Here is a 26208-nt window from a genome sequence, read left to right on the forward strand (position 1 = left end):
TTGTGTGCTGTTTCCAGTCTACCCTTGGTAACACAAGTCTGGCATCATAACACCAACATCTTGAAGTGCCAATTACTGATTTTATGTTTGGATAGTACCTTACAACAATCTACTGCTGATAATTTGAATTACTCTTAATCTGCTAATCATAGTCTATCTAGAGCTAGTCAGCAATTTTATGCTTTAATCCTAAGTTTTGTTTGACTCTTAGAGCCTCTAAAAGGTTAAGGTGCATGTTACTGTCACTACAATTCAGTGTTTGAAGTTTTGATGTTTATAGTACACGTTGCTTCTGTTGCTTACCAGAGTTATTAAATAACTGTTATAAGCCTGCATCCTCTACCCTTCTGCCTTTTATATTTTAATTTCTCTTTTCTTACCCTAATGCCTGTCATTCCTGCTTTCTTACCTTTTCTCAGGAGTTTATCAGGCATAAGTTAGAAGAAGAGCAGCGGCAGTTAGAAATCCTTCAGCAGCAGCTTCTTCAGGAACAAGCACTGCTTATGGTAACTGGTCCTCACTATTCCTTTAGCATTTCTTGTTTTGACTGCCAAGGTTCCCATTTTAAATTAACTGTAAAATATACTGCATTCGTCTTCACAACAACATTACTTCTTTTGGTTTTCACAAAAACAAACACTGCAGTTTTACATCTGCTTGTCTCAGGGGTCGATGCTTTTAAATGGCAGTTGATATGAATACGTTTACAATTAGATTCTTAAAGCTCTACTTGTATTTGTAACAAAATACACAGATTCAGGTTTTTGGTTTGCAATACCTCAATGTGGATATACTCTCTATGTTGCAGAGCATGATTGCAATATTGCATGTCTTAACAAGACATGCTCTGACCTAGATTTTTGGGGCAGTTTTGACTAGCTTTCAATGTGTAAGTGTATCATGCTTACATTGAGGGGAGGAATTACCACACTCCTGACATCTGTGTTTTAGCTAGCTCCTGTAGAGCGTAGGAGTTGCTGTCATTTGGACTGAGCACTTTGTTGCTGTTATTTGGATGAAGAAAAACCCAGTCCTGCTGATATGCATGTCTTTATGGGCACCAGAGCACAGGAATAGCCACACGCAAGTGTCCTCAGAGCACACGGGTTCATCGCCATGCTCAACGGTAATGATATATTGGGGAAATCTCCAGTAACGGTGCTGTGCAATCACAATAATCTTGGTACAATGTCCAGAGTTGGAACTGCAGCATCATACAGTACACTGGCTCAAAAGTCTTTTTCCCCCATGCAAAGTAATTACAGATCGAATCTGTGAAGCAATGGATATAGTTTTCAGACTCTCACAAAGCCCCCAAATGGCTTCTTGTAGTAAGATGATTTTTATCCATCATATTAGGAAGTTTCTTTTATAGACACTCTGGCCTGGCCAGAAAAGGACTCTGATGTTCCTGCTCAATGCCACTACATTTTTAGGGAGCATGAAGAGAAACTTTTAGTACATTATTGGAGTGATTACAGTGCCATCTTGGAACACAGTATCCAGTTCTCTAAATACATCAATTGTGTATGGTTGATATAAGCCACCATCCTGTTGTTAACAACTTTAATAGACTTGCCTATAATTAACCCTCTGGGGTCGACGAACGCGCCGGCGCGTTTTGACGCATCTTTTTCTGATAAGGCCGAAACAAACTTAAATTACTCCGTCAATTCTGATCGTACAGATAAAAGAAGTATATCATTCAAATCTGTAAAGGGTCTAGTTTTAGTGGTATACCATCATAATAACAACAAAACGTTGTGCTTTTTTTAAATAAAGAAAGCCGACAGGGTGCGCTCTCGGACTTTTCTGTCTCTGCCATTTCTCTTCACAGACGTGTAAATAAAACAACCAGAATCTCAGCGAATACTTGGCTCATAAAAATAAGAATTATATGGCTAGAAAGCTTGAAATGTTTTCTTTAAGGTGACACAATTCAAGTCGAAAACAAATCATCACTTTTTATTTAATCTGTATGAACGTAAGGAGAAGTCCGTTTTTTTCCTGTCTCACCTCATTACAGGTAATGCGGTCCCGCCTTGTACACTGTCCACTGTTCACATGTAAATAATCTCAGGTGAACCAGGTAAATATGTGCACGCCCCCGAGAAATGACACAAAATATCAAACTTCATCATAGAATTTACTCACTTTTTCGGCGTGTTTGGATGATGGCGCGTTACGCATGTGAAGCGGCGCTCCTTACATTCCACACAGAGACAAATAGTTTAGTTTGTAAAAACACTGATTTTAACTCAAATGAGGATCGTTTGCTCCTCATTGTGTTGTATTGTACAGCACTAATCCGTCCCATCTACATTGACTGAAAGGCTCATTATGCGCGCCTTTGTCTGGACGTTCAGTGCGTCTTTTGTGTTCTCAGGTAAATCACATGACTATTCATCCTCAGACACACCCGCTTGCATATGGCCTTTCTGGACAAAAAGTGTCTTAGAAAATTTAAATCAGTGTATTGTTTTCTGTGAATGTGTGAACAAGATGACATTCACAGCACTCTGAAGTAAACACTTGAGCCTACAACATGCTGGTCTCCAAAGTCTTGTGAACCAATGTTCTGTTTGTGTTTTATGGTCTTATTTCAGTGAGTAAAAAATTGTAGTTTTTCACTAGCCATGCATAAACACTTTTTTTCTCAAAAACACAATAATGTATAAACTTGAAGCTCACATATTATTGTAGCCAATTTTGTGCTGATTACAGTGTTATTAGACTTTAGACATTAATATGTTTAAAAAACACTGAAAAAAGCACAAATGTCAGGACATGTCAAAATTTGTCCAGGCCCCAAAAACCCCCTCAGACCCCAGAGGGTTAACTCCTATTACTTTCTTGTTTCTTCACTGAAATGTGTTAATACAAACTTACTTTCTGGGTCTCTTCATGTTGCTTTTCATTAGATGTAATGGATATAGTAGTAGGCAAAATGTGAATCAGGTAGTACCAAGCCGTTTCAGAAAATCAGAGGAGTTCTAACACGCATAAAAAATAAAGAGGAAGTGCTAGACAGCGTTGTTGAGCAGCTGCAGGAAGCATGAAGTCAGTCACACTTCATTGCTCAATAAAGTTCATTAGTTTGAATCTATATTGAGACATTTCCTGGTGCTTTCTGGAATAACTATATATATCACGACAATAAGGCTTTTTTTGAATGTTAATATAAAGGTATGAACAAGCTGTAGAGTTCGTTCAGCTGTTGTCTTTTGCTTTGTGCCATCTAACTTATTATCCCTCAAGAAGGAATATCAGCCCTTTGCCTAAAAATAGATAACTGGTCTGTCCTCAAACAAGAATCAAAACTGTGTTGTAGCTGTGGAGGATTCCTCTCTTTAAAAACAGTAAAATATAGATGAAATCATAAAAATACAGAATACTCTCCATTAAAATAAATCTGTATATATTAAACCATAGGTTCATATCAGTCTTTGGGTCACAGTGGCAGCAGTGCAGCGTAGATGTCCACAGCAGTTTACTCAACTTCCTTCTGAGAGATGCACAGTACTGCAAACCCCCCATTATGTCCTTGGTCTATTCTAAAGTCCCTTCCCACACGGGGAAGCACCTGGATAAGACATCCCCATCAGTTGCCAAACTGGGATTTCTCACTGTGGAAAAATCCCACAAGCCTCCTAAATTGCTGCACTCCCATTTCTGTTGTTTATACTGAAACTGGTATTTTAGTTTTTCATATCCACAGTTTCATGCTTTCACAACCCAGAGCACACAGGCTATATGTGAGCATACGACTTAAGATTCACTTGTAAATATAGTGTTTTATTTGTGACCTATACTGATTTGCAATTCAAGAAGAAAAGCACTTAAGTATTTAAGTCTATTGGCAAGTTATCCAAGATTGTGTATTAAATGTAACTTTGTGTGATGTGAGATGCTCAATTGTTCAGTAGCATTTACTGCTTGAGAATGGTTATCTAATCACTTCTGTAAGAAGCTGATCAAGTGTCTCTATTTTAGTGAGTTACAGCTAGAACTCTTCATTTTTCTTTTAAGTTCCTTGTGTACACAGTGGCCATGAAAGGCTGAGACCTTTGCCCACATCTCCCACTGAAAAGCATATATCAACTGACACACTTTTGTATTGTTTAATGTACAGCACCAAAAGGTTTAACTACAGACATGATCAATGTTCTTTTCATGTGTGTTGATAATTGACTGCTGCACTAAAAATACGACTACGCGCTTGACAGACATTGCATTATCTCTGTGGGTGAAGTCAGTGGATGTAGGCAACATATGTGAACATATGTCAACCTGCCTGTTGTTTAATTAACGGAATGCAGATTTTCCCTTTGCAAATGTCCTGGTTTGGTTATGGCCTGCTTGACCTGGTTGTTGTGTCCTATCTGAGAGAAGCAGCATCTTCACTGCACTGTGTTTCTTTGCTCAGGAGTATAAACGCAAGCAGCTAGAGGAACAGCGTCAGTCAGAGCGGCTGCAGAGGCAGTTGCAGCAGGAGCATGCCTACCTGGTGTCACTGCAACAGCAGCAGCAAGAAAAGAAACCCCAGCTATACCACTATAACAAAAACCTGGAGCCCAACAACAAACCTTCTTGGGCTCGTGAGGTAGCACTGTTACCTACATTTCCAGCCTTACATACCACTGTCATACTACTGTACTCTAGTAAATCCTTCACTCACTGTCATCCTGTCATTCCAGGTGGAGGAGCGAAGTAAACTCAACAGACAGGGCTCCCCCAAAATCTGCACCACTGTCTCTGACACTGCCATCCAGTCACGCTCTGACTCGATCAGCCAGTCGGCAGCGGCCCAGTCTGCTCAGACTCCACCAATGCAGAGGCCTGTTGAACCCCAAGGTGGTCAGAGCAAGGTGGGTGTTTGTTTGAAATTCAGCTAATTAAAACTGGGAGAAACAGTGGAAGGTACAGTACAACTGCTTAAGCCTTTCTGCCCCCTAATTCTTGAGCTGCTTTACCCTTTATCTGTGCTATCTTTTTTATGCATTTTTCTTCTTTTCCCTCCTTTTCTTTACTTCCACTTTATTCCTTCATGTTGGGGAAAAAAATCACCTTGGAATACAAATGCAACCTTGCGCTCTTCTTCACTTTGGCCTGCTTCTCCGACTGTCTCGTGCACTCTTCCCTTCCGCTCAACTGCTCTTCCCTCCTGGCGTGCTGCTGCTGCTGCTGCTTTTTTCCTCTGCAGTTCCAGATGGCTCACTTGGTTCCTCTGAAGCCTTATGCTGCCCCTGTCCCTCGCTCCCAGTCCCTCTGTGACCAGCCCACTAAGACCATGTCCGCCTTCCCCACCCAGGATCCCTCCCTTACCCCCACACCCCGTCCCGTTCACTCCAGAGAGCTGGTACGTCAAAATTCAGACCCCACTTCTGAAACCCAAGCACCACAGGCGCACCAGATCAGAGAAGATCGCGGCCCCTGGATCCGCTTGCCAGATGTGGAACTCCCACCCAAGGTAAGCTGGTTTTGCTTTAGCAATAGGTTTATAACCTGAAACATAAACCAAGTTTGAACGTACTATTAAATAAACTCTTCTATATCTGTACACAAATATCATTTTAGTGAGCCGTCGTTAGTAAGTGGATATCGAAAGAATAAGTAATACGAACTGTCCCAAACTGTAACTTGTGGATCAAACTGTTTTTCCATTCACTGTTTTGACCTTGTACTCACATGCTTATATCTGGGGAAATTCTTGTCCAGTTTAGGACTATTTTTATGTGAATACCTTCAAAGGTTTTATATGCAATAATCAATATAATTCTTGGGATGACAAGTGAATCTTCCATGAAGTTAATGTAATTTTTTAAGAGTTGTTTAAGGGTTTAAAATGAAAACATTTCTGATCACGTAGATTCGTAGAACTAAATAATGGTACATGTCACGCTATGATGTTGCTGCCCTCAGATTCCCCAGAGAACTGCTTCAATTGCCACAGCTCTAAACACCAACCTGACCTCTGGCATAAGGCATCCAGTAAGAGCCAGGTACGAGAGCCAAATCTTTTGATTGGATATTTCTTTTAATTAGTGTGTCTTAAATCATGATAAGTTGTAATGATAGCTTGAGATAAGTGATTTGCTCTTGGCAGCAATCCAGATCTCAGCCGCAACGATCGTTGGGAGAGAGGAGATAGTATGAGTGTCATATCCAATCTACCCCAGACTGGTTCTCTAGAGAGGCATCGCATCCTCAGTAAGTCCCTGCCTCCCTAGTGCTATTTATCTGAAGGCTGTCATTGCTATAAGCCTAATTTCAGAATTATGACTAAACTCTACCACATTGCTATTTTCAGGTTCCTCCAAAATGGATTCGCCTATTCTGTCTCATGATAGTCGTCATAAGCCAGGGGAGTCTCGCACCTCTTCTCGCCCTGGACGCCCTGCTGTATGTCCTTTTAGACTTATATCATATTGGCTGTCTCTCCAGTATCCCCTACTTACATCGGTGCATGCAACAGATAATACAGCTCAGATAGAAGCAGTTAGAAAATAAAAGGCACTAACTTACTGTACTTATGTTTAGTTTGATCTCAAACCCTGCATAACACACCTGTTCTGCAAATTGGCTAAGGCTGGATTCACACAGATATTTTCTCTGGTTTAAAATAACCCAACCCTCCTCAGTTATTTGAAGTAAATGTCATCTAAGTACGTATTCCTGGTGGATTTGTTTGTGAATGCTGTATTCCTTCAGTTTACCTTAAGATCATCACAGACAAAACAGTTTGCTGTCATGAAAGTTGCAGTATTTTGGCACCTAATAAGCCTTGTGTCGTTTTAACATAGGGCACGTCTGTCGAATCCAGCCTTACAGATTACTAACCGAAGGTCTTGTTCCTCAAACAGCCTTTCCGTTACACATTATGTTGTCCACAGTATTGCTGTTTCCCTTCATGTTTTTCCTCTTCTCAAATCCCTGTTTGTTGACTTTACCTCAAATGTACAGAGTTACAAGAGAGCTATAGGGGAGGTTAGTATCACTGTCTTTGTGTGTTGTGCAGTGCTCAGTGTTTGTGCATGAGTTTGTATCTGCATTCAGTGGCTGTAATACATGTTCCTGTAGAATGAATTGCATGCTTTTGTGTCTTCATTTATTGGAGAAATCGTGTCTTTGAATGAATTTTCACTCTTTATAATGTGTTTGCATTTTTGAGTCTGGAGTTACATGGGGACTGTTTATGAGGCCATCCTCCTGTTTATTTCTCACTTGTGTATGGATTATCTTTAACATTAGTACTGCATACATTACTTTTATTTACTACTTTTAATAGCTGCAATTATGTGGAAAAGCTTGTTGAATGCATTCATGAAATAAACTGTGGTGCATGTGTGTGCAGGACCATGGCCTCTTTGCTAAGGAACGTGCTGAGGAGCAGCCAAGGCCCCCAGTCAAGGCAAATGATTACTCCTCGTCTTCTGAGAGCAGCGAGAGTAGTGAGGAGAGTGAGAGTGGCGAGGGAGCAGAGGAGGAAGAAAGCCCCACAGATCGGTAACACTGTCACTTACAGATGTTGATGATTCAGGAAGTAAAGTTTTTTCAACTTTACTTCTGAAGAATTCAGTAGTTTCTATAATTACTTTTCTTTTCACTCTTTCCTTATTAACCTTGGGGCCCTATGCCATTCTTTGACATTCTTTTTTGATTTCAGCCACAGGGATGCAGACACCGATTCTGTCAACACCATGGTGGTTCATGAAGATGAAAGCGAGGGGGGAGAGGGAGAGCAAGCTGGAGGCTATGGGGATCAGACAATGCTGGTGCAGCGCGTGAGTCATATGTATACTTAATGATGCCTACAATTCTATGTGACTTGATGCAAAAATCAATGTAGTGTATGTCAAAAAACATTACAAAGCAGAAAGATTAGAGCATTGGTTCAGTTTTGTTGTTCAGTCATGTTGTTTTTAATTCATTTATACACAAACAAATGAGGAATGCATGGCTTTATGTGAAGCAGAAAAAAAATAATAATTCTAAGGTATCAGCAATGACTGTCAGCAATGACTGTTTGGTGTCACTCCCTCATTGCCAAAGAGCCTATTTGTAGATTCAGCATGTTACACCAGAGTTCAGAAGGGCACAGTAAGACATTAATCATGAAGGAGGCAGACGTGCAATACAGTGTCATATTTCCTGTCAAAACACTGTAATATTACTTGACCACAAAAACAGTTTGAAACCTATTGTACAGTTACTGAGTGTGTGTCATTAATGTGACAACTGAATATTGTTTTTATTGTATAAAAATGACTTGAGTAAAGCTGGTCTGCATTAGGTTCAGCAATATGATTCAGTCACAGACAGCATCCATTCTGCATGTGGCTCATGATGACTTGAATGTTGCACCTTCACTGAAGTGCAATTGTTTGTGTTATTTGAAAATGCACTAAGTGTCAACCCTTTGTGCTAAGCTGTGGCTATATAACTGAATATCAGGGAAAGATACAGAGTTACTTATTTGTCTGGCATTGTAAGTAACTAACATACACTGAAGGGGAATTTTGATTAATTACTTTCACACGTACCATAAATATGCTTTTTGTTTGTGAAGCGATTCTTTAGCTGGTTTCACTTACAGCACAGAAATTCAGCTGCACCACATTAGAACAGTGACATTCCTGCATATATGTCACACACTAGGTTGGACAGTCAGTATCAGCGTCAGGAGGACATGTTAGATACCACTGTACAAGTGAGATTGTTCCTCTTTGGTGAGACAAAATAGCAGCTGTCACTTGTATTGTAAGATACTTATTAATTTCTTAGAATGTCATATGCAGTTGTTATATATTTGACTTTGATATGTACAACAAATAAAAAGCAATGCAGAGGATTATAAAAATTTTAAAATGGCAGTGGCACATCAACATAAAACACACAACCCACAACACTTAACCAGTGTTAAGAACATGTTGCAAGTTTTGTTGCAACTGTTATTTCCTATCCTGGTAAACAGAATAGCTCCAATAGATCCAAGTCTGTTGTTATGAATTAAATATATGTGTGTGTGTTTGTGTACATGCGTGCACCTGGTCTCTCGCCATGGTCTCTCTTACCCAAAAGACCCCAGAGAAACGGAGCCATAATGGATACACTAACTTGCCAGATGTGGTGCAACCCTCCCACTCCCCAACAGATTCAGCCACTCACTCGTCCCCTGGGAAGGACTCTGTTTATGATGTAAGTCTTCCTGATACTAATTGTCAGTCCTACACTCCTGGTTTATTTTTGTGTTCTGTAAACTTGCCATCATTCCACCCAAGTCCACTGGGTTTTCTGAAAATCACTTTAGTTAGTTGGCTCTCAGAAATATAATATAGAAATATAATTTGTTTTACTACCACATAAGGCTAAAAAGTACTAAATGTTAACATTTAGTGTAAGAAGCTAAAATCTCCTCAGACTTGATGTTGATTTAAACAACACTGTCCACCTCACACATTCTCCTGCCCTACCAGTATCAGTCCAGAGGTTTGGTTAAAGCATCTGGCAAATCCTCCTTCACCACCTTTGTGGATCTGGGGATGTACCAGTCACCAGGAGGTACAGGGGATAACATATCTGTCAGTGGTGAGTCAGAAGCCTTTCAATCTTGCAGGAACATCTGCTTGGGTTTTCTTTTGCTTTTGATTTCTTAAATATTTTAAAAAATGCAGTTATAGATGTTTGCAACATTTTTCACCAATTTTTGACATTATTTATTTCCTGTCCAATAAAATATGTAAAGATCTATTTTTTTTTTCCAACGTTGAGGGTGTATTTTGTATAATGTTAGAACATACATGTTGTACAAGTATTAACTTGATAATCATGTTTATTTTTTTTTTTGAAGAATGGTGAATGGGAGATTTGTATCTAGTTCCTAATCTTTTATCAGTCTGCCCTGACTTGTTTTTTTTTTCCACTGAAAATTTCTCTGCTGCATCTGCATGTAGGCTCCAGGTTTGAGCAGCTGAAGATGGAGGTGAGAAAAGGATCCATGGTGAATGTGAATCCCACTAACACACGCCCTCCAAATGACACACCTGAGATCCGCAAGTACAAGAAGAGGTTCAACTCTGAGATCCTGTGTGCTGCACTTTGGGGTGAGAATGGCCTCAATAATTGAGTGTAAAGGAAAAACAGAGATTATATACATTTTTAACTGTAGTGCCCACAGTATGGTATACATTTGCAGTAACCAGAGTGACCACATTATGGACAAGTTAGATTAACCTTCCACATCTCTATCAGCTCCAGCAGAGCTCTGGTTGCAAGTTTGATCAATACTGCATACCACATATTTGACACCACCAGTGTACCTTCTAGCTCTACTGATGACTGTTGATAATAGCAGTGTGTCGTTTTATTATCAGAGCTCTTTATCAGTTCCTGATCTTCTGCCCTCTTCTCACAAGCTTGATAACCACTATCTTGTTGTTTAATAATTGGTGACTTTGCAGTTGTGTTTGTGTAACAAAATCTGTGTATTGTTGAACATTATGTGAAATTCTATTTATTTTCAGTGAGCTGGTTGATACATTTATGCCATGCATTCTTTACAGTTATCTTTTATACTTCTCTAAACAAAATAAAAGTGATGGTGGTCAAGTTGCTATGGATTAAAATGTTACATGAAAGCATACAAAATGTCAAATAAGTTACAACCCATATATCCTGCAAAATTATTTCTAGCTGTGGTAACTAATTAGTCATTTTATGCCAAATGAAAAAAAAGCAAATTACTTGTGTATGTGTGTTCCCAGGTGTGAACCTGTTGGTGGGCACAGAGAATGGTTTGAAGCTACTGGACCGTAGTGGTCAGGGCAAGGTTTACCCCCTCATCAACTCCCGCAGGTTCCAACAGATGGACGTCCTGGAGGGCCTCAACCTGCTCATTACTATATCAGGTCATTACTGCCGCTCATTGCCAGTCTGCTCTCACTACTGTTGGTTTAAGCTGTCTGTGCTTTTGGCATATGACTGCTGACCGTTAAAGAGGGATTAGTTGGATTTTCTCTGTAATACTGACCTTATTATGTAGAATCCTGAGATAATGTTTTATTGTAATTCGGTGTGATACAAATAAATTTGAGTTGAATAATTGAAAGTGAAATACTGCTATTAGCCAAATGATGCTAAGGCTTTCAGGGTGATTGTTTAGCATTGCATTTTGAATTTGCACTTCAAAATCACATTCCTGTGGTTTGCTGTTTTCATTTCTGTGCTCTGTAGGTGCTAAGACACACTTTAACTTTACTGGGTCTTCTAAGGACTGATAGTTATTTGTAAAACATTTATGATAATTTTCTGTTCACTAAGTTTTGTTTGATGTTGCCACACAAAAATGCAGGAGTCATGTTTAAAAACATAGGTAGAGGCAGTCAGTATGGTTAAGCATTTGTTTCAGCAGTCTTAAAGCAGTATAAGACAACCAAAACCTAGACACTTGCATTCTTTGTAATTGATCTCCCACTACATTTATTAAGGCAAGAAAAACAAGGTACGTGTCTATTACCTGGCCTGGCTAAGGAATAAGATCCTTCACAATGACCCTGAGGTAGAGAAGAAGCAAGGCTGGACCACTGTGGGAGAGATGGAGGGATGTGTGCACTACAAAGTGGGTGAGTGAGGGATGATGGTTTCGTATACATTCTCATACCTGCGTTCGGCACAGTAAATTATTGATTACATGTATCTGATATCCGATGGCCTTGCGGTTGTTCCATTTAGTGAAATATGAGAGGATAAAGTTCCTGGTGATTGCTTTGAAGAATGCAGTGGAGGTTTATGCTTGGGCACCCAAGCCTTATCACAAATTCATGGCCTTCAAGGTAAGTCTCCCTTTTCCTTTGTGCTGGATTAATTGTATGGGGTCAGTCAACTAGAAGAGCTTTCAAGCTGGTTGCTGTCATACTTACTCTCCTCCTTTTAAACAGTCTTTTGCAGACCTGCCACATAGGCCTCTCCTGGTTGACCTGACTGTGGAGGAGGGCCAGAGGTTGAAGGTCATCTATGGTTCTTGTGCTGGCTTCCATGCCATTGATGTGGACTCTGGAAACAACTATGACATTTATATCCCTGTTCATGTAGGTTTTACTATCAGACACTGTACTGTTTTTGGAGATGTGAAATCCACTGGAGATCATCCCTTCTGTTTTCATCTCTAACAGATTCAGAGCCATGTGACACCACACGCAATTGTGTTCCTGCCCAACTCAGATGGCATGGAGATGCTGCTGTGCTACGAAGATGAGGGCGTCTACGTCAACACCTACGGCCGCATCATCAAGGATGTGGTCCTGCAGTGGGGCGAGATGCCTACATCCGTTGGTATGAGAAACTGTAAATCCCAAACAAACTTACATGGAGCTACTGTAAGTGCATTGTCTAATACTGATATTACTTTGCTTTGCAGCTCATATCTGCTCTAATCAGATCATGGGCTGGGGAGAAAAGGCCATTGAGATTCGCTCAGTGGAGACTGGCCACCTGGATGGTGTCTTCATGCACAAAAGAGCTCAGAGGCTGAAGTTTCTTTGTGAGAGAAATGACAAGGTAAGAGATGCAAACAATTAAACCTAAAGGATAGTCTACTTTTCCTTTCGGCTGCACCTTCAAGGGGTCGCCACAGCGAATCATCTGCCTCCATGACATTAGTAACATATGTCCTTTTTGTCTGTGCTGTCCCTCAGGTGTTCTTTGCATCAGTGCGGTCTGGAGGCAGCAGCCAGGTGTACTTCATGACCTTGAACCGAAATTACATCATGAACTGGTGAAGGAACAGCTGCTCTGGTCAGTGTGTGGAAACCCAGCAGGGTTTGGAATAGGAAGTGCATCCAACAGTCTTGCAAACGCATGCACTCAAATGCTCGCCCTCTCCCTCTCTCTCTCTCTCTCTCTCTCTCTCTCTCTCTCTCTCTCTCTCTCTATGGCTAGCTCTCTCTCATCACTCATGCTCCAAAGAGACACACCAAGTCTTATATACAGGCACAAACAGTGTCCAGATTCATTCCAGCCTACACTCTTAAAGATACAGTTTCTACTGCAGCCCCTGATAACATTCTCCCTGGAGTCATCATGAAACTCACAGATAGATGAGCTTCAAATGTTAATAACATCTATTAATTTGTATTGTATATATTCTTGTCTTGATTTACTTGGTGGAGCTGTGTTCAATCGTAACTATTTAGTTTCTAATTGTGAAGTATGTTAAAAACATTCCTTGATGGTTCTACAGTGCATTTTGAAGAAGGAATTATTTACCAATACTACATGTTAAAATGAAGCTGTAAATAGATAGCACCCAACATTTAGATCTGAGTCATTTGCAGGCCTCTTATATACTCTCTATTCAATGTGTTGCTACTAGACACGTGGACATCAAATAATATAATGCTGGATCAGCCATCTGCAGTGGCCTGAGGACCCTTGATATTATGGAGGTTTTCCAATTTCATGGAGGTTTAAAAGAATAGTTTAGTACAAAGAAATACAAAAGGACATTACTGTCAGGACAAAGTAGTTTTTTTTTTGTTTTGTTTTTTTCCTGGCCTGAATGGCAAATGATGTTGCAGCTTTTAGTTATGGCAAGTAAGCCTTGAATGCTTCAAAAGCAAAATAAATTTCAGTTCGAAAACAAATAAAAAATTAAACCAATCAGAAGTCTTATATCTGCAGTACTTAAAATGAGTACTGTGAAATCTCCTACTCTTGCCTATTTTATGATTTGGTGAAACCATTAATTATTCGAATCATCGGACTTGTATCTGAACTTTTTGTTTTCATAAATTTACAAAATACAAAAATTGATATTTATATGTAGTGATTCTGTATTGGTATTAGCCTACTGGTATTCTTAATTTTATTGTAATTATATTGCCATTACGTTGCAATATATGCTATTCTTGTGGTGTCTCTGTTTGAGGAGGAGAGTTCTTGTGTTTGGCTGGTATTGTTAGGGGGATTTGTAGGCAGACATTTGTTAGTAAAGGAAGATGTCAGAGAAGCATGGATAGAGGATGTCACTGAGACTGTAGTGATTAAGGGCCATCATTTTCAGGGCCCTTTCACCCTTGTACACATCTATCTACTCTGCTGTATTATATTTCAGTTTTTAGACTATTTTGTTAGTGTAGATCTTTTTGTGAGAAGTGTTCTTCCGGGAGAAATAGCTCTAAGTGTGGTACTGTCTTGGGCCAGTGGAAAGATTAAATGTTGGGCGACTGCAATACCACAGTGGAATCCATTTCATCAGGCGCTTTGGAGAACATAGCTGGAACACATGAGACTTGATGTATTTTATATCTTTACATTCTGCCAAAGTTCACAGCATATTCTGCAACTGGGGTTTGAACCAAGGCCAAAGGAAATGCAACTCAAATGGTAACTAAAGATATTTACAAAGAAACTATCCCTACAGATCACTAACCAGTGTTTCTCTTTCAGCACATAAATCCAAAAAGTCTGCAGTTTTTAACCAGTATTTTGGGATCGTGCTTTATTATCCAAGTATTTTCTATAGATCTCGACTGTGTGTTTGTTAGAAGTGCATTCCCACTTTCTTTTTTTTTTCTCCCCCAAGGGAACTGTGTGCACTCATACACCAGGCAATATGGTAGTAGTACTGAATGAGGCAGCAGTATCAGGAAGTAGGTTGGTGATTTTCTGTCAGCAGTGCACAGATCAACACACAGATCTTTTTTTCTTCAGTGACTCACTCTAGTCACGAAAACAGGACTGTCATTTTTTTTTTTTTTTTGTGTGAACCTGCCAGTAAAAAAAAAAGAAATCTTGGTTAGTGATCTGTTGCATAGTGTGCAAAAAGGCACACTTTAATTTAAGGAGACATATTTTATACAGCTAAAAAGAGAGCTATTAAGAGTGCAGTATATGGTCATAGCAGAGTTTAATCAAAGATTATATAAATCATTTTATGGTGAGATTATTAAACTGTAAATGGGCATGGAAAGCACTTTCACTTCTGTAATCGTACATTTATAAATATATCTCAAGCAGATACTTTGCTGTGCATGTAAGCCATTGAGATAGAGTATGTAGTACTGTATCAAAGTTGTTTTCCCATTTAGTAAATGTGTTTCTATTCTGAAATACCTGTTATGTGCCATGACCTACATTTTAATATTTATTAACATAGTTACAATCCCCCAGGAGCTCATGCTTTTAATGATCAAATTATTGTTTTTTTTTTTTTAAATCAGTCTGCCATGTTTACAGTCAAAGCAGTGCCTTGGAGTTGGGAAGATGAGAGGTTTTAGGATGGGTTGTGAATCACCCCCCACACCCTTAATGCTTTTGTCTCTTACTTGAAATCACATGAAGAAGAGGCATGAGTTTATTTGCTCTATTGTTATGATAAATGTCCTGTGCCAGTTAAGTGCACTTAAGTCAACTCCAGAATATCCCTTAGAGGGACTTGAAATGCTTTTTTTTTTTTTTTTTTTTTTTCTTTCTTTCTTTTTTTTGGCACCAGAGATATAACCTAAAACAATCAGAAGATAATTATCTATTCAGAATGTTGCAATAAGCTAACAAATGTCCGATTAATCCAGTGTAACATGTAGAGGATACTCACGATGGGAGCCAGCGTAGAGAAAAGCCATAAGTGTGAAACATGTTTGTAGACAAAACATAGTACTTGTGCACAGATCAAATTCAAATGTGTGATGTCTGCTCAGAAAATGTAGGTCCTTGCAGCAAAACTGAGCTCAGCGCTTATTCTTCAATAATGTTGATTGTGTTGATTGTAGTCGGGAAAGTAGCTTGATATATTCTGAGAAGCCTGTTTTATAAAATATGTAAATTTAGTCTATATTGAGAAATAAAAGTGAATGTACATCTATCTATAAGACAGATTTGTATTTATATAAAAAATGTGTACCACTCTATTAATCGAAGCACAATAAGTAACAGAGAGATGTTTTTTTGTTTTTTTTTTCTTTTCCCCTCATTCACTCTGTCAAACCTCAGTATGTAACCAGTCTAAGTAGCTTGTTATAGTGAAGCGAGCGGTCTGCTGAGACAGCTGTGTTTATATGGACAGTGTCAATTACTGCAGTGTTTCTGTTGCATTATATTATGCAAACAGAAATGTAAAGTCTCTCTTCTGGTTACCACTGGAGTCCACCGTGGCTGCGATTCAGACACGTTTGGTGACTCACAGATTGGTGTTGGACTCTTGGTCTCTGGTGAAAATTGCCTGTGTGGGGTTGACAGGCTGTTAATGTGCCCAGGCTTTTCAGATTGGATCAAATAGGCAGCAATTAACAAGTGAAAAATGCATTAGTTCGTTATTACAGAGTGTATTTCCTGTCTGTTAACTTTAGTTTGATACTCACAAGTCCACGAGCACGTTGAGATATTTCCTTTGACATTTTGTCTGGAACATCTCATGTGCTGCCTAGCAACATCACCCAGTGCACGTAATAACAATAAACTCAGATCTGTAATGTCCCAGGAATTATTGTTCAAAGATTTTTAAAAAGACTCACAATCTAAAATCTTACTTCACCTGAAATGCGTAGGCCATGGTTGTTTTTTTTTTTGTTTGTTTTTTTTTTTAACCTTTGGCTCATTTTGATCATTTTTTAACTTAACATTGAAAAAGGATTCCCTCAGTGACCTGGGATTTGTGTGGTCAAATATAAGTAAAACAATAATCCACTAATTGAGTGTTACACTCCTGGAACATTGTCTGACTGAGGATGGACAAATGTAACAGAGTTAGAAATACCCTTTTTATTATTTCACACGTTCTTCTTTTCATATTCTACTTTACCCATGATCCAGCAGTTTTGGCAACTGTTTGGTTGGACTTTTTTGGTCTAATGTAGCCTCAAGCAGCTCCCACAAAGAGCTGTGTACAACTTTTTCCATGTACACTGTAGACAGACTTTAATCATTGCTTCCACTTTGCAAACACAACGGTCGTTCTGTGTTTTTTTTTTTTTTTTTCTTCATTTTTCCATAAGACCCTTAAGGTGTGAAAGTGCAATTTAATTTCCTGCCAAGAGCCATTAAAAGGTCTAAACCTCACAACTTTAGTTTTAGGGAGCATTTATGTCAGTCCGACCATAAGTACGAACAGTATTGAACACTGATTTCATATAACTTGGCTCTGAGCAGACAAGATGAATGAACAGGTTTGTCATCAAAGAAAGCAGCACCAATGAAATGTAGGTGGAGCACTGAAGGTGTAGACGACATTTTTTTTAATTTTTTTTTTTTTATAAGCAATACAAGCGTCGGACTGAATCAGAGCCGCGGCTGTCCATCTCAGTGCAATGGGCAGGAAGTGATTCCTCACTGGCCTGAATGTAGGCTGGTTTGTGTGTTGCTTGTTGCAGAAATTGTTCTGTATTAAATCTTTTTATTTATTTTTTTTAAATCACAAGAAAATAACTGCTTCTCTCTGTCAGTTTAACACAATCACCTGTCGAGATGCTTGTTCTCGTTTTGCTGTCATGAAATCCCAGAAACTGCCTTTTAGAACTTTCAAGTATCGATAAATTGATGATGGCTTAGGCACTCCTCTCTCATAGCTAATATTTCTAATCAATAACGTGTGAAAGGATTAGCAGCTGTAGCTGAGAATGACGCAGATCAAACTTGGGGAGCTCTAATTCAGTGTGGATCTTTGGACAGAACTACAATATCTATATTCTTTTTCAGTAATTTGTTTTTTTTTTTTAAAGACAGTAAACATCTTTGCAATGTTTTAGTGTGTGCGCGCGCGTCTGTGTTACTTGTAAGAGGTTAACTCCAGATTGTATTTCATAGACTGATCAACTTTAAACTTTCAAAAGATTGTGTTGAATGAATTCATGTCTTAATACAGAATTGTTTGAAAAATAAATGACCTTGATCTCATATTAGACTGTGTTAGTCTTGTTTAATGTCTTTGTATTTTGAAAAATGTCCATCATGCTACTTTTGAAATACATTTTTACTGGAGGAGTAAGTACGACTCCAGAATAAAAATAATAATGTGCATTCTTTTAACATACAGGTGAAATATTTTTCGAAAACCACATGATGGTGCTAATCTGCTTGTCCCTTAAACTAGCTTCATTTAAAAAAAAAAAAAATGAGACTATGTAAGCATCCTACTTTTCAGGAGGCACAGTTTAGCTTTCACTGCCAGACTCTTAGATGAATGAAATGAACTGCCTAGTGATAAAGATAAAACATTTAGAGATAAAGCTTTTGTCTCTACTTTGTGAACCACAGATCCTAAATGAGATGCAGCACCCCTTAGTGGCTGAAGGTGAATGAAACCACAACAACTGACAGGAGAGGCTATTATTTATTAATATTATGTACAATTATACCATCATAATGTCCAGATAATACATTGACAAAGTCAAAGTACAAATACTGGCAACTGCTTTAATCAGATGTATCTTATAATGCTTTTAATTTTTACCACCTTCTGAATCTTTTTGAGTTAATTTAATGGCATCGATATTCTCTATTAATAATCAAAGTGTATCCGAGGCACACAGGGAAAACATGAATAATATAAGTGTAAAAAAAATGGAACAAAAACTTCAGGTATGTGGGGTACATTTCTATAAAAGCTGTGACTATGTGATGTTAAGATGATAAATAACTTCACTCTTCTTCCCCCCTTGGTCAATCGTCAGTCCTGTCTTTCAGTGATTTTTTTTTTTTCTTTCTTTTTGTGTGTGTGTGTGTGTGTGTGTGTGTGTCAGTGGACATGATTCTCCATCTTTGCTAAAATATGTGTGGTACTGAGACAAAGACGGTACATAAAATTTTGTCTGGAGCGCATCTTGGACTTTATTGTAAACAAAGACAATTGTCAAATACGTTCTTCTCCCCTGCTTAACTTGAGGAGCTGTGTGTGTGTGTGTGTGTGTCTGTGTGTGTGTGTGTCTGTGTGTGTGTTAAATGATGATGTTACATGTGTTAAAAGGCTTCAGGTAATAGTGGCATTTGTGTTTTTACTTGAGCAACTCGAGATTCAACTGTACTTGGTCACACCATGACATTTTAGACTCTGTGTGTGTGTGTGTGTGTGTGTGTGTGTGTGTGTGTGTGTGTGTGTGTGTGTGTGTGTGTGTGTATATACTGTAGCCTGCTACTGTGCACTTAATCAGCTGCAGGTAGTGTGTGTTTTGTGTAAACTTGTATTTAAGTCATATATTTTATGTACAGTACAATGTTGCAGTTTGAGTTTTACATACAGTGTGAGGGCTGGGTCCCAGCATCAGAGCGGTGTCTTGTCTCGTTGGACATATATATATGTGTGTGTGTGTATGTGTGTGTGTTTGCTCTTTATGTGCATGGCTCAGTTCCAGATCTTGAGGAAGCTGTCCCAGGACCCGGTGCACACCGCCATGCCATCGTCAGTCACACCCAGACAGCTCACCCGATTGTCATGGCCAGCCAGGACTCCTGAAGGAGGGACAAACAGAAGAAGGCTTGTTAACTGTGAAATATTTTGCTCCATGAAACTTCTTAAAACCCACACACACACCACAGTGACCCAGTGTGTGAATTTGATGCCAAGTCTGGGGTGGAGCTTGATTTCATATGTAAACCTAAATGCATCAAATTCTTCAGTGCAGGGCTACAACTAATGACTTCTTCTAATCTGACAAATATTTTCTCAACTATGTCATTAATCTGTTAGTTATGAAATGACAGAGAAAGTGAAAAATGCATGTCACAATACTCCATCCAATTGAAGGTATCATAGCTGCTTTTTAGGTCCAGCCAGCAGGTGGACCAAAACCCAAAGATACTTATTTTAACAAATTGAGAAAAGCAGCAATTTCTAGAAATGTAAACTGAAAAATAATACTTGCTTGTTATTTTTCTGTCAGTCTATTAATCACCTAATGGTTGCAGCTATAGTTAACTGGGAAAGAAGATTTGAGGCATTTTCACTGGAATCTCTTTAGTTAACGATGCATCTGCAGCTCCGTAGCACCAAGTTAACCCCCGCTTGGCAAATATTTTTTCATGACAGGGCCAGCCACAATTACCCCATCATGATTAAGGGGTAATGAAATCCCTTAAATTTGACAAATTGATTCATCCACCCATTAAAATAGCTCATCTCCAGGGGTAGAGTAATGAGCTTTAAAGGTGAGAGTCAGGCTGTCAGCAGGTAATGGTGTACTTTCTTATCACCTCTAATCAGGCAGTTTAACCAGTTATCACAACTAACTGCACATTTTTATTTACTTTAGCAAAGCTAAGCAATTCTTCCTTTATTAAAGAGGTAGTTAGCCTTTGTAAATCAGAATTGCGGTTACTTGTCTTCAGTTATTGATTCACAGGCTTTTTACATTGTTTTTGATTGAAACACTGCAGCTCAAACTGAGTATTGTTTTTGCAGTGGTACAGTAAAATACATTTCACTATTTTGGCAGTTTAATTTTTTTTGCGTTCCAACTAAATGTTGTGTAACCCTCTAAGTTTACACTGCATCACACCAGTGTACAGCTGTTTTTTTCCTGCCAGTTCCACCCACCTGCTCTGTCTCCCTTCATGGCGTCCCAGATGTTGCAGTTAAAGTCATCGTAGCCAGCCAGCAGCAAACGGCCAGAGCGCGAGAACGCCACAGAGGTGATGCCGCAGATGATGTTGTCGTGGCAGTAAATGCTGAGCTCCTGGTCTGCACGCAGGTCAAACAGCCTGCAGGTGGCGTCGTCCGAGCCTGTGGCGAAGGCGCTGCCGTTGGGAAAGAACTGAGGAGCAGCACAGGAAGATGGATGAGAAGCAGGAAGTGTGGATGGCTCTTTAAAAAGACGGTTACATCAGTCCTCTAACGAAGCCACAGTAAACACATGCAAATACAGTACAAGTAAGTGGTTCAGCGTAGGGGAAGAGCTGTCAATATTCCACATGCTATCAAAAAACTGACTGTTGGTGTGTCTGCTCTTTGAACCTGAGTGAGTCAGTGTGTTGTGATCACTGCGTTTTCACACTGACTCTATCCACTTGTCACACTGTCAGACAACCTGATTCCAGACTCCACCTGGAGAGTGTCAGGATATGGTGTTAATTGTTTAAATCCCTCCCAAAGCTGGAGACAAGACCATGTGTGACGTCACACATGGTCTTGTTTCAAACAGTAACAGGAGGGACAGTCTGCCACTTTACATCACTGCTGGGCTGACACTAATGCCAGATATTTGGAGTTTAATTGACAACAGAATTATCTGTTAATCAATACATATTTGACAACTGTAGTTTGGGTACTGGGCCGCCCGTGCCCTGAGCGTACTCACGCAGATGGCGTTGATGTCCGACTCGTGGCCTGTGAACGTCTGTCGGCACATGCTGTCCCTGATGTCCCACAGTTTGACCGAGGCGTCGCAGGCCCCTGACACGAAGGTGCGGAGGTCGGGTGACAGGGACAGACTCATGACGTCGCCCGTGTGGCCCGAGAAAACCGTGGTCTGCTGACTTGTCTCTATGTCCCACAATGCACTGGGGGCAGAGAGTGCAGAGATTAGACTCCTGTCAGCTCATGAAAGCATGTGTGCGCACGTGTGTGTTGCGATCTCTGACTCACCATGTGGTGTCTCCTGAACTAGTGATGATTTGATTGTCATCAATGAAACGGCAACATGACAGGTAACCTGAGGATACAGAAATGAATGAAAAGTGCACATTAAAGATAATACACACATTTTCATAAAACCTGTACAGTGTACTAGTGTCTACTGTGAGTTACTGTAACCTTCAAAGAGAGAGAGAAGCTGAATGAACAAAACACTAGGGCAAGGATGGAGTTAATATATGAAAGCCATTTCCTGCATTTGCATCGGTCTACCAAACAGGTTTTGATGGAAATTATTTTTTTATCAAAACCAAATCAGATGTTTAGATACACATGCTATATGTTGCTATTCTGAACCTACTACAGATCATGTTTTCATTTCAAGACCTTTATGATGTTTAACGTGTTTTTAGTCTTTTTACCAGAATATTCATAGATTAATTCTTTTTTAACCCCTCGCTGGACACATTCAGCCTAAAGCTGTTAAAGTGATGTGGTTACTGTATGTCCATCCCATCCCCAGTAGAAACTACACACCTGCAATAGAAACATCTTGATATTACGTCCATTTTTCAACAATAGACATCATGATTATTTTCGTATTTATATTTGTGCCCATTTGCAGAAAAAGTGCTTTGTTTAACCTAATAGATTCCTATTTAATTTGTTGTAATTTCAAATACACATTTGTAGACTCAAACATAACAGTAATGCATGGCATGATGCTGCCAAAGAGAAAGCAGAAAGGTTTTAAATCTAATAACATACATCAGCACAGTTTCACTGTCTCAGCTCAGTAAGACTGTGTTGCCCTGTGAATGAAATGCTCATTGTTTGGGAGAAGAGGCGACTGGAGCGTGCCCGTCTGAAATGCCTCATCAGTTTGGCTCACAGGAAGCCATGTTCTCTCACCTGTATGGCCAGGTAGTTCCCTGCTGACCCTGACGTTGCCCTCACGCGTCTTTAAGCAGTAGATGGAGCAGATGTTGTCGAGGCCACCGCAGGCGACGTAGCTCCCAGAGGGGGCGTAGGCACAGGTCATCACCCAGGAGGAGCGAAGGGGAATGGCGTGTATCTAAGACGGGAAAGGTAGAAGGAAACCCCGATGCAAACATTTCATAAGAGCGTAAAAGTGAGACAGTATTAACGCTGGGGATCCAACGCCTCTTTAAATGTCCCAATAAGTCAAAACAATGGTTGTAAAAGAAGCTATTAGTCAATCACATGCCTGCAAAAGAATGTTTATTCCACTGTGACCATTTATCCAGCATGATGAGAATAATTTAGCTGATTTTACCTTGTTAGTGGTGTAACTATCCCAGACGATCAGTTTTCCATCTTGAGAGGCACTAACCAGAAGCCTGTGGAGACAAACATTCAAACATCTAATATCCTCTCTGCGTGCTTTTGTTGTCATTTCGTACAACAATGGTGCTGGACATTCATTCAAACCTTCTGTTAATAAATAATAAATAAGAAGGCACAACATCTTTTAGCTGTTTAACTCTAGTCTCACTTTGCTCCCTTTACACTTGGAATTTTGTGGAAATTGTTGCAATGGGACATTTTAAAACCTCATGATGGTGCTAGAAGAGTCAGGAGATCACCAGGGTCTTTACTGACCGACTGAGCCAAGCCACTAGTGTGGCTTAAAAACAAACTCTCACCCAACAAGCAGAATAATTGCTTTATTCCATTCGATGTGGTTGACCTAAAGGATTTACAGGCAATTAAAAGTAATGTTATGCATTAAAATAATGTTTTTGTTTTGACAACACAGTAAATGCACAGTGAAAACAGTTTTCTGCTACAGCTCAACTATAATGCATCATCCCACCTAAAAGTTGTTATGGTATTGAACCAAAGATTGTAAGGAGGCAAGTGGCCTGTTCAAAATGTCCATTTCCTACTGAGGCACTTCAGGGAAAACCGATGCACGTCAGCAGTAAAGTAAAAGGCAAATCAAAGGCATTAAGTCAATAACATAAGAGCTCCGTTATAGTACAGACCCACCTTGAGTCTGAACCCCAGTGCATGGCGTAGATCTTGGCAAGGTGGCCACGGAGGGTGCGTCTTGTCCGCATCTGAATCCGCCCCACAGGATCCAGAGCAGCAGTTATCTAGGTTAGTGTGGAGAGGATAACTATGTTGTGATGGAAAGATTTAGACCAGTTATAACTCTGTATCTTAACACCTGGGACGTTCAGTAGCACTTACCTGTGTCAGGGTTGAATCTCCACATGCTTTCCTGGCATCCTGATGGGCATGCAAAGAAAAAGATAATCCAAGAGGTGAATATGTCAGTGTTACCGTGCTAATGGTGAAAATGTAACTATGAAAACATCTGTCTTACCCTTATCTGGTTCCTAAGCTGCTCGGCCTCCTGACGAAGCTGCTCCAGCTCACTCATTTTGGATGTGTCCAAGCCGTCACCTGTTGGTTAGTGGGATGACTTCAAATATTAGACACTGACTTACATGGAAAACCATCACAAAATGAAAAAAAATTTAAAAAGTACTGTCCCCGTATATGAGAGTGACCCACTGGGATTGGAATAATTTCATGCTTTTATAATCCAGTAATCCAGGGGTCCACTTTCATCAAAAATGAGTGAAGTCAAATAATTTACCTAAAATACTGTTCGTCCCTGATTTGGGGAAGTAAATATTAATATATAAACACGATTTCTAATCTCTTAGCTTTACTGAACCCACACAGTGAGAAGAAACCCTGTAATCTGTTTATGGCTGTGCAACCATGCCCGATTTAACTGAGGAGAATAATCTGTAATGACAAAGCAGCTTAGAGTCCCTCCCTTCGGAGCAGAGGGAACCTGTTACACTGTGCACACATAGATCAAAGCTCATATTACTGCTGGACACAGTCAGTTTCCATTGGCTCCCTGTGGTCCCTAAGTATGAACATATCGGGCCAGTGTGTCAAAGAGTAGCGGACGTGTCCTTTAGCTATGGGCCAACTGGGCTCCCACACTGAGCATCACACACAATGGGCTTTGAGTAGGAAGCAGCATTTCCAGTTAACTGATAGCAGCACAGTAACACATTCAAACAGTCTCCCAGATATGGAACCAGTGTGTTTGCATATGTAAAGCTATTCAAATACATGAAAACAGTCCACTGCAAACATGCATAGTACACACTATAAGAAAATTAGCTACAGTAGGTCCCTGCTCCCCGGATGGGGGAGAGAGATCAGGGCTGGACGGGTTCAACAAGACGACTGGAGTCATGTCAATGGGCAGAGAGTACAAGAGTGGAAAAGACACATATCACCCAGACACACATGCACCTGCACTGCTGCATGGCCTAGTAGCAGAAAGAGGCTCACACCCTGCAAAATGCTGCTGCTGCTGCTGAAGAAGAAGATGATGATGATGATGATGATGATGATGATGATGGGAGTTTAGTATAATCACGCATCTTCTCATGATGGGGGGTTCACTGTCTTTAACAACATGGGTTATAACACAAGAAGACACAAATGCTAAGATGCCCAGTGTGAGTGGCCCCACCCCTTGTGGTGCATGTCTGATGTGTGACTGCACCAACATGGCACTGCTGCATCTGCACCTGGAGAAGACTGTACATACAGACCCTGTACCCCCCCCCCCCCACCGCACGTCTGACAGAGCAGATGTTGATGTCAGACAAACTGGTGCACGAAAACCACGACAGGCTGCGTGGATGCGGGCTGCATCACGCACTGGGCGGCACAGAGTGGCTGATGAAGGCCCACCTCTCCCCACGCACACTCGGATCCTAACTAGCCAAACGAATCTAGAGGAAAAGATGCCGTGAACAGGCGCATCCTCGCCCGTCCAGCCCTCACTCAACAGGCAGGCCTCACAGCCGCGGTCACGGTGCCGGATCACGGGTGGCTACCTGTTAATTCTCCCGATGGGGCGTTTCTTCCTCCCGTGGAAAACTGAAAGCAGCGTCCCCGGAGTCCCGTGGATGATTTGACTCCGTGTGTTGTTCAGTCATTAAAGGGACGAGCCGCGGAGGAGATCCACTTGTGTGTCACGATGAGGTTGTTTCCACAGTCCTTCAGCAAAAAGACAAGCGGAGGAGGGATACACACATTTCCATGTCTCCGCTTTAGCTGAAGTCCCGACAGAGACGAAATCTGCTGCTGCTTCCTCTCTGAAGTGCTCTGCCCCCTTTCACACCCGACAAGGGAACAAAAACATCTCTGTCTGGCAGTGGGTAAACAAACACGATCGGCCCCCAGCTCGGTCCCCGTCCGCATCAAGGGCTGGGCATTAAAACACTGCTCGGCCCCTTTTACTCCGACTCGGCTTTTCGTGACGTGATCCTCGTTTCCTTCCTCTGTTTGGTCCCCTCCTCCCTGTGCCGACACTTCTCCAGGACAGCCTGCGGAATGACCGACCGAAACCTGCAGAACTGACCTTAAAAACCAGTCTTGTTGCAGGAGATCCACTAATCCGTGGATGCACTTCGTGGATTTCCTTCCAGGGTAAAGGCAGGCAGACGGGTCCATTGAGGATCAGGCAACCGGCGTTTGCAGCAGGGTCCTCAAATCCGGGCCTGAAGTCTGTTTGAGCCACACCCATCTCTTAAATACTAGTGAGCCCCAAAGACCCCCTCTGATCAGCTCAGACCACCTCGCTT

General features: G+C 40.5%; 2 protein-coding genes across 6 annotated transcripts in view; one reads left to right on the top strand and one right to left on the bottom strand.

Annotated features, from left to right (window-relative positions):
- The window catches only part of mink1 (misshapen-like kinase 1), a 33077-nt gene extending 15191 nt beyond the window's left edge, over window positions 1–17886 (top strand). The window contains exons 13-32 of one of the 4 annotated variants that reach the window (XM_026328951.1): window positions 420–506; window positions 4427–4603; window positions 4698–4868; window positions 5312–5470; window positions 5923–6002; window positions 6107–6210; window positions 6311–6402; window positions 6964–6987; window positions 7355–7506; window positions 7667–7784; window positions 9082–9198; window positions 9477–9588; window positions 9954–10103; window positions 10764–10907; window positions 11487–11621; window positions 11731–11831; window positions 11937–12086; window positions 12171–12330; window positions 12416–12555; window positions 12693–17886. In XM_026328951.1, the coding sequence (XP_026184736.1) occupies window positions 420–506; window positions 4427–4603; window positions 4698–4868; window positions 5312–5470; window positions 5923–6002; window positions 6107–6210; window positions 6311–6402; window positions 6964–6987; window positions 7355–7506; window positions 7667–7784; window positions 9082–9198; window positions 9477–9588; window positions 9954–10103; window positions 10764–10907; window positions 11487–11621; window positions 11731–11831; window positions 11937–12086; window positions 12171–12330; window positions 12416–12555; window positions 12693–12776 (2457 nt within the window). In that variant the 3' untranslated portion in view covers window positions 12777–17886. The remainder of the gene's footprint in view (window positions 1–419; window positions 507–4426; window positions 4604–4697; window positions 4869–5311; window positions 5471–5922; window positions 6003–6106; window positions 6211–6310; window positions 6403–6963; window positions 6988–7354; window positions 7507–7666; window positions 7785–9081; window positions 9199–9476; window positions 9589–9953; window positions 10104–10763; window positions 10908–11486; window positions 11622–11730; window positions 11832–11936; window positions 12087–12170; window positions 12331–12415; window positions 12556–12692) is intronic. The other 3 variants (XM_026328953.1, XM_026328952.2, XM_026328954.1) reach the window with 3 other exon arrangements.
- A 792-nt stretch (window positions 17887–18678) lies between these two features.
- Window positions 18679–26122, bottom strand: gnb2 (guanine nucleotide binding protein (G protein), beta polypeptide 2). Of its 2 annotated transcripts, XM_026328831.2 has the most exons (11): window positions 25459–26122; window positions 23910–23989; window positions 23774–23812; window positions 23570–23676; window positions 22854–22917; window positions 22469–22631; window positions 21569–21635; window positions 21282–21483; window positions 20522–20738; window positions 19301–19437; window positions 18679–19103 (listed from the first exon to the last, which is right to left on the bottom strand). In XM_026328831.2, exons 2-10 carry the CDS (start codon window positions 23964–23966, stop codon window positions 19331–19333), a joined length of 1023 nt encoding a protein of 340 aa, XP_026184616.1. In that variant the 5' UTR covers window positions 23967–23989; window positions 25459–26122; the 3' UTR covers window positions 18679–19103; window positions 19301–19330. The 2 variants fall into 2 exon arrangements, with proteins under 2 accessions (XP_026184616.1, XP_026184615.1); XM_026328830.1 differs by having other exon boundaries at window positions 18706–19437; window positions 25459–26120.
- Window positions 26123–26208: the final 86 nt, after the last annotated feature.

The sequence above is a fragment of the Mastacembelus armatus genome, chromosome 14, assembly GCF_900324485.2.
Source record: "Mastacembelus armatus chromosome 14, fMasArm1.2, whole genome shotgun sequence".
Taxonomy (NCBI): domain Eukaryota; kingdom Metazoa; phylum Chordata; class Actinopteri; order Synbranchiformes; family Mastacembelidae; genus Mastacembelus; species Mastacembelus armatus.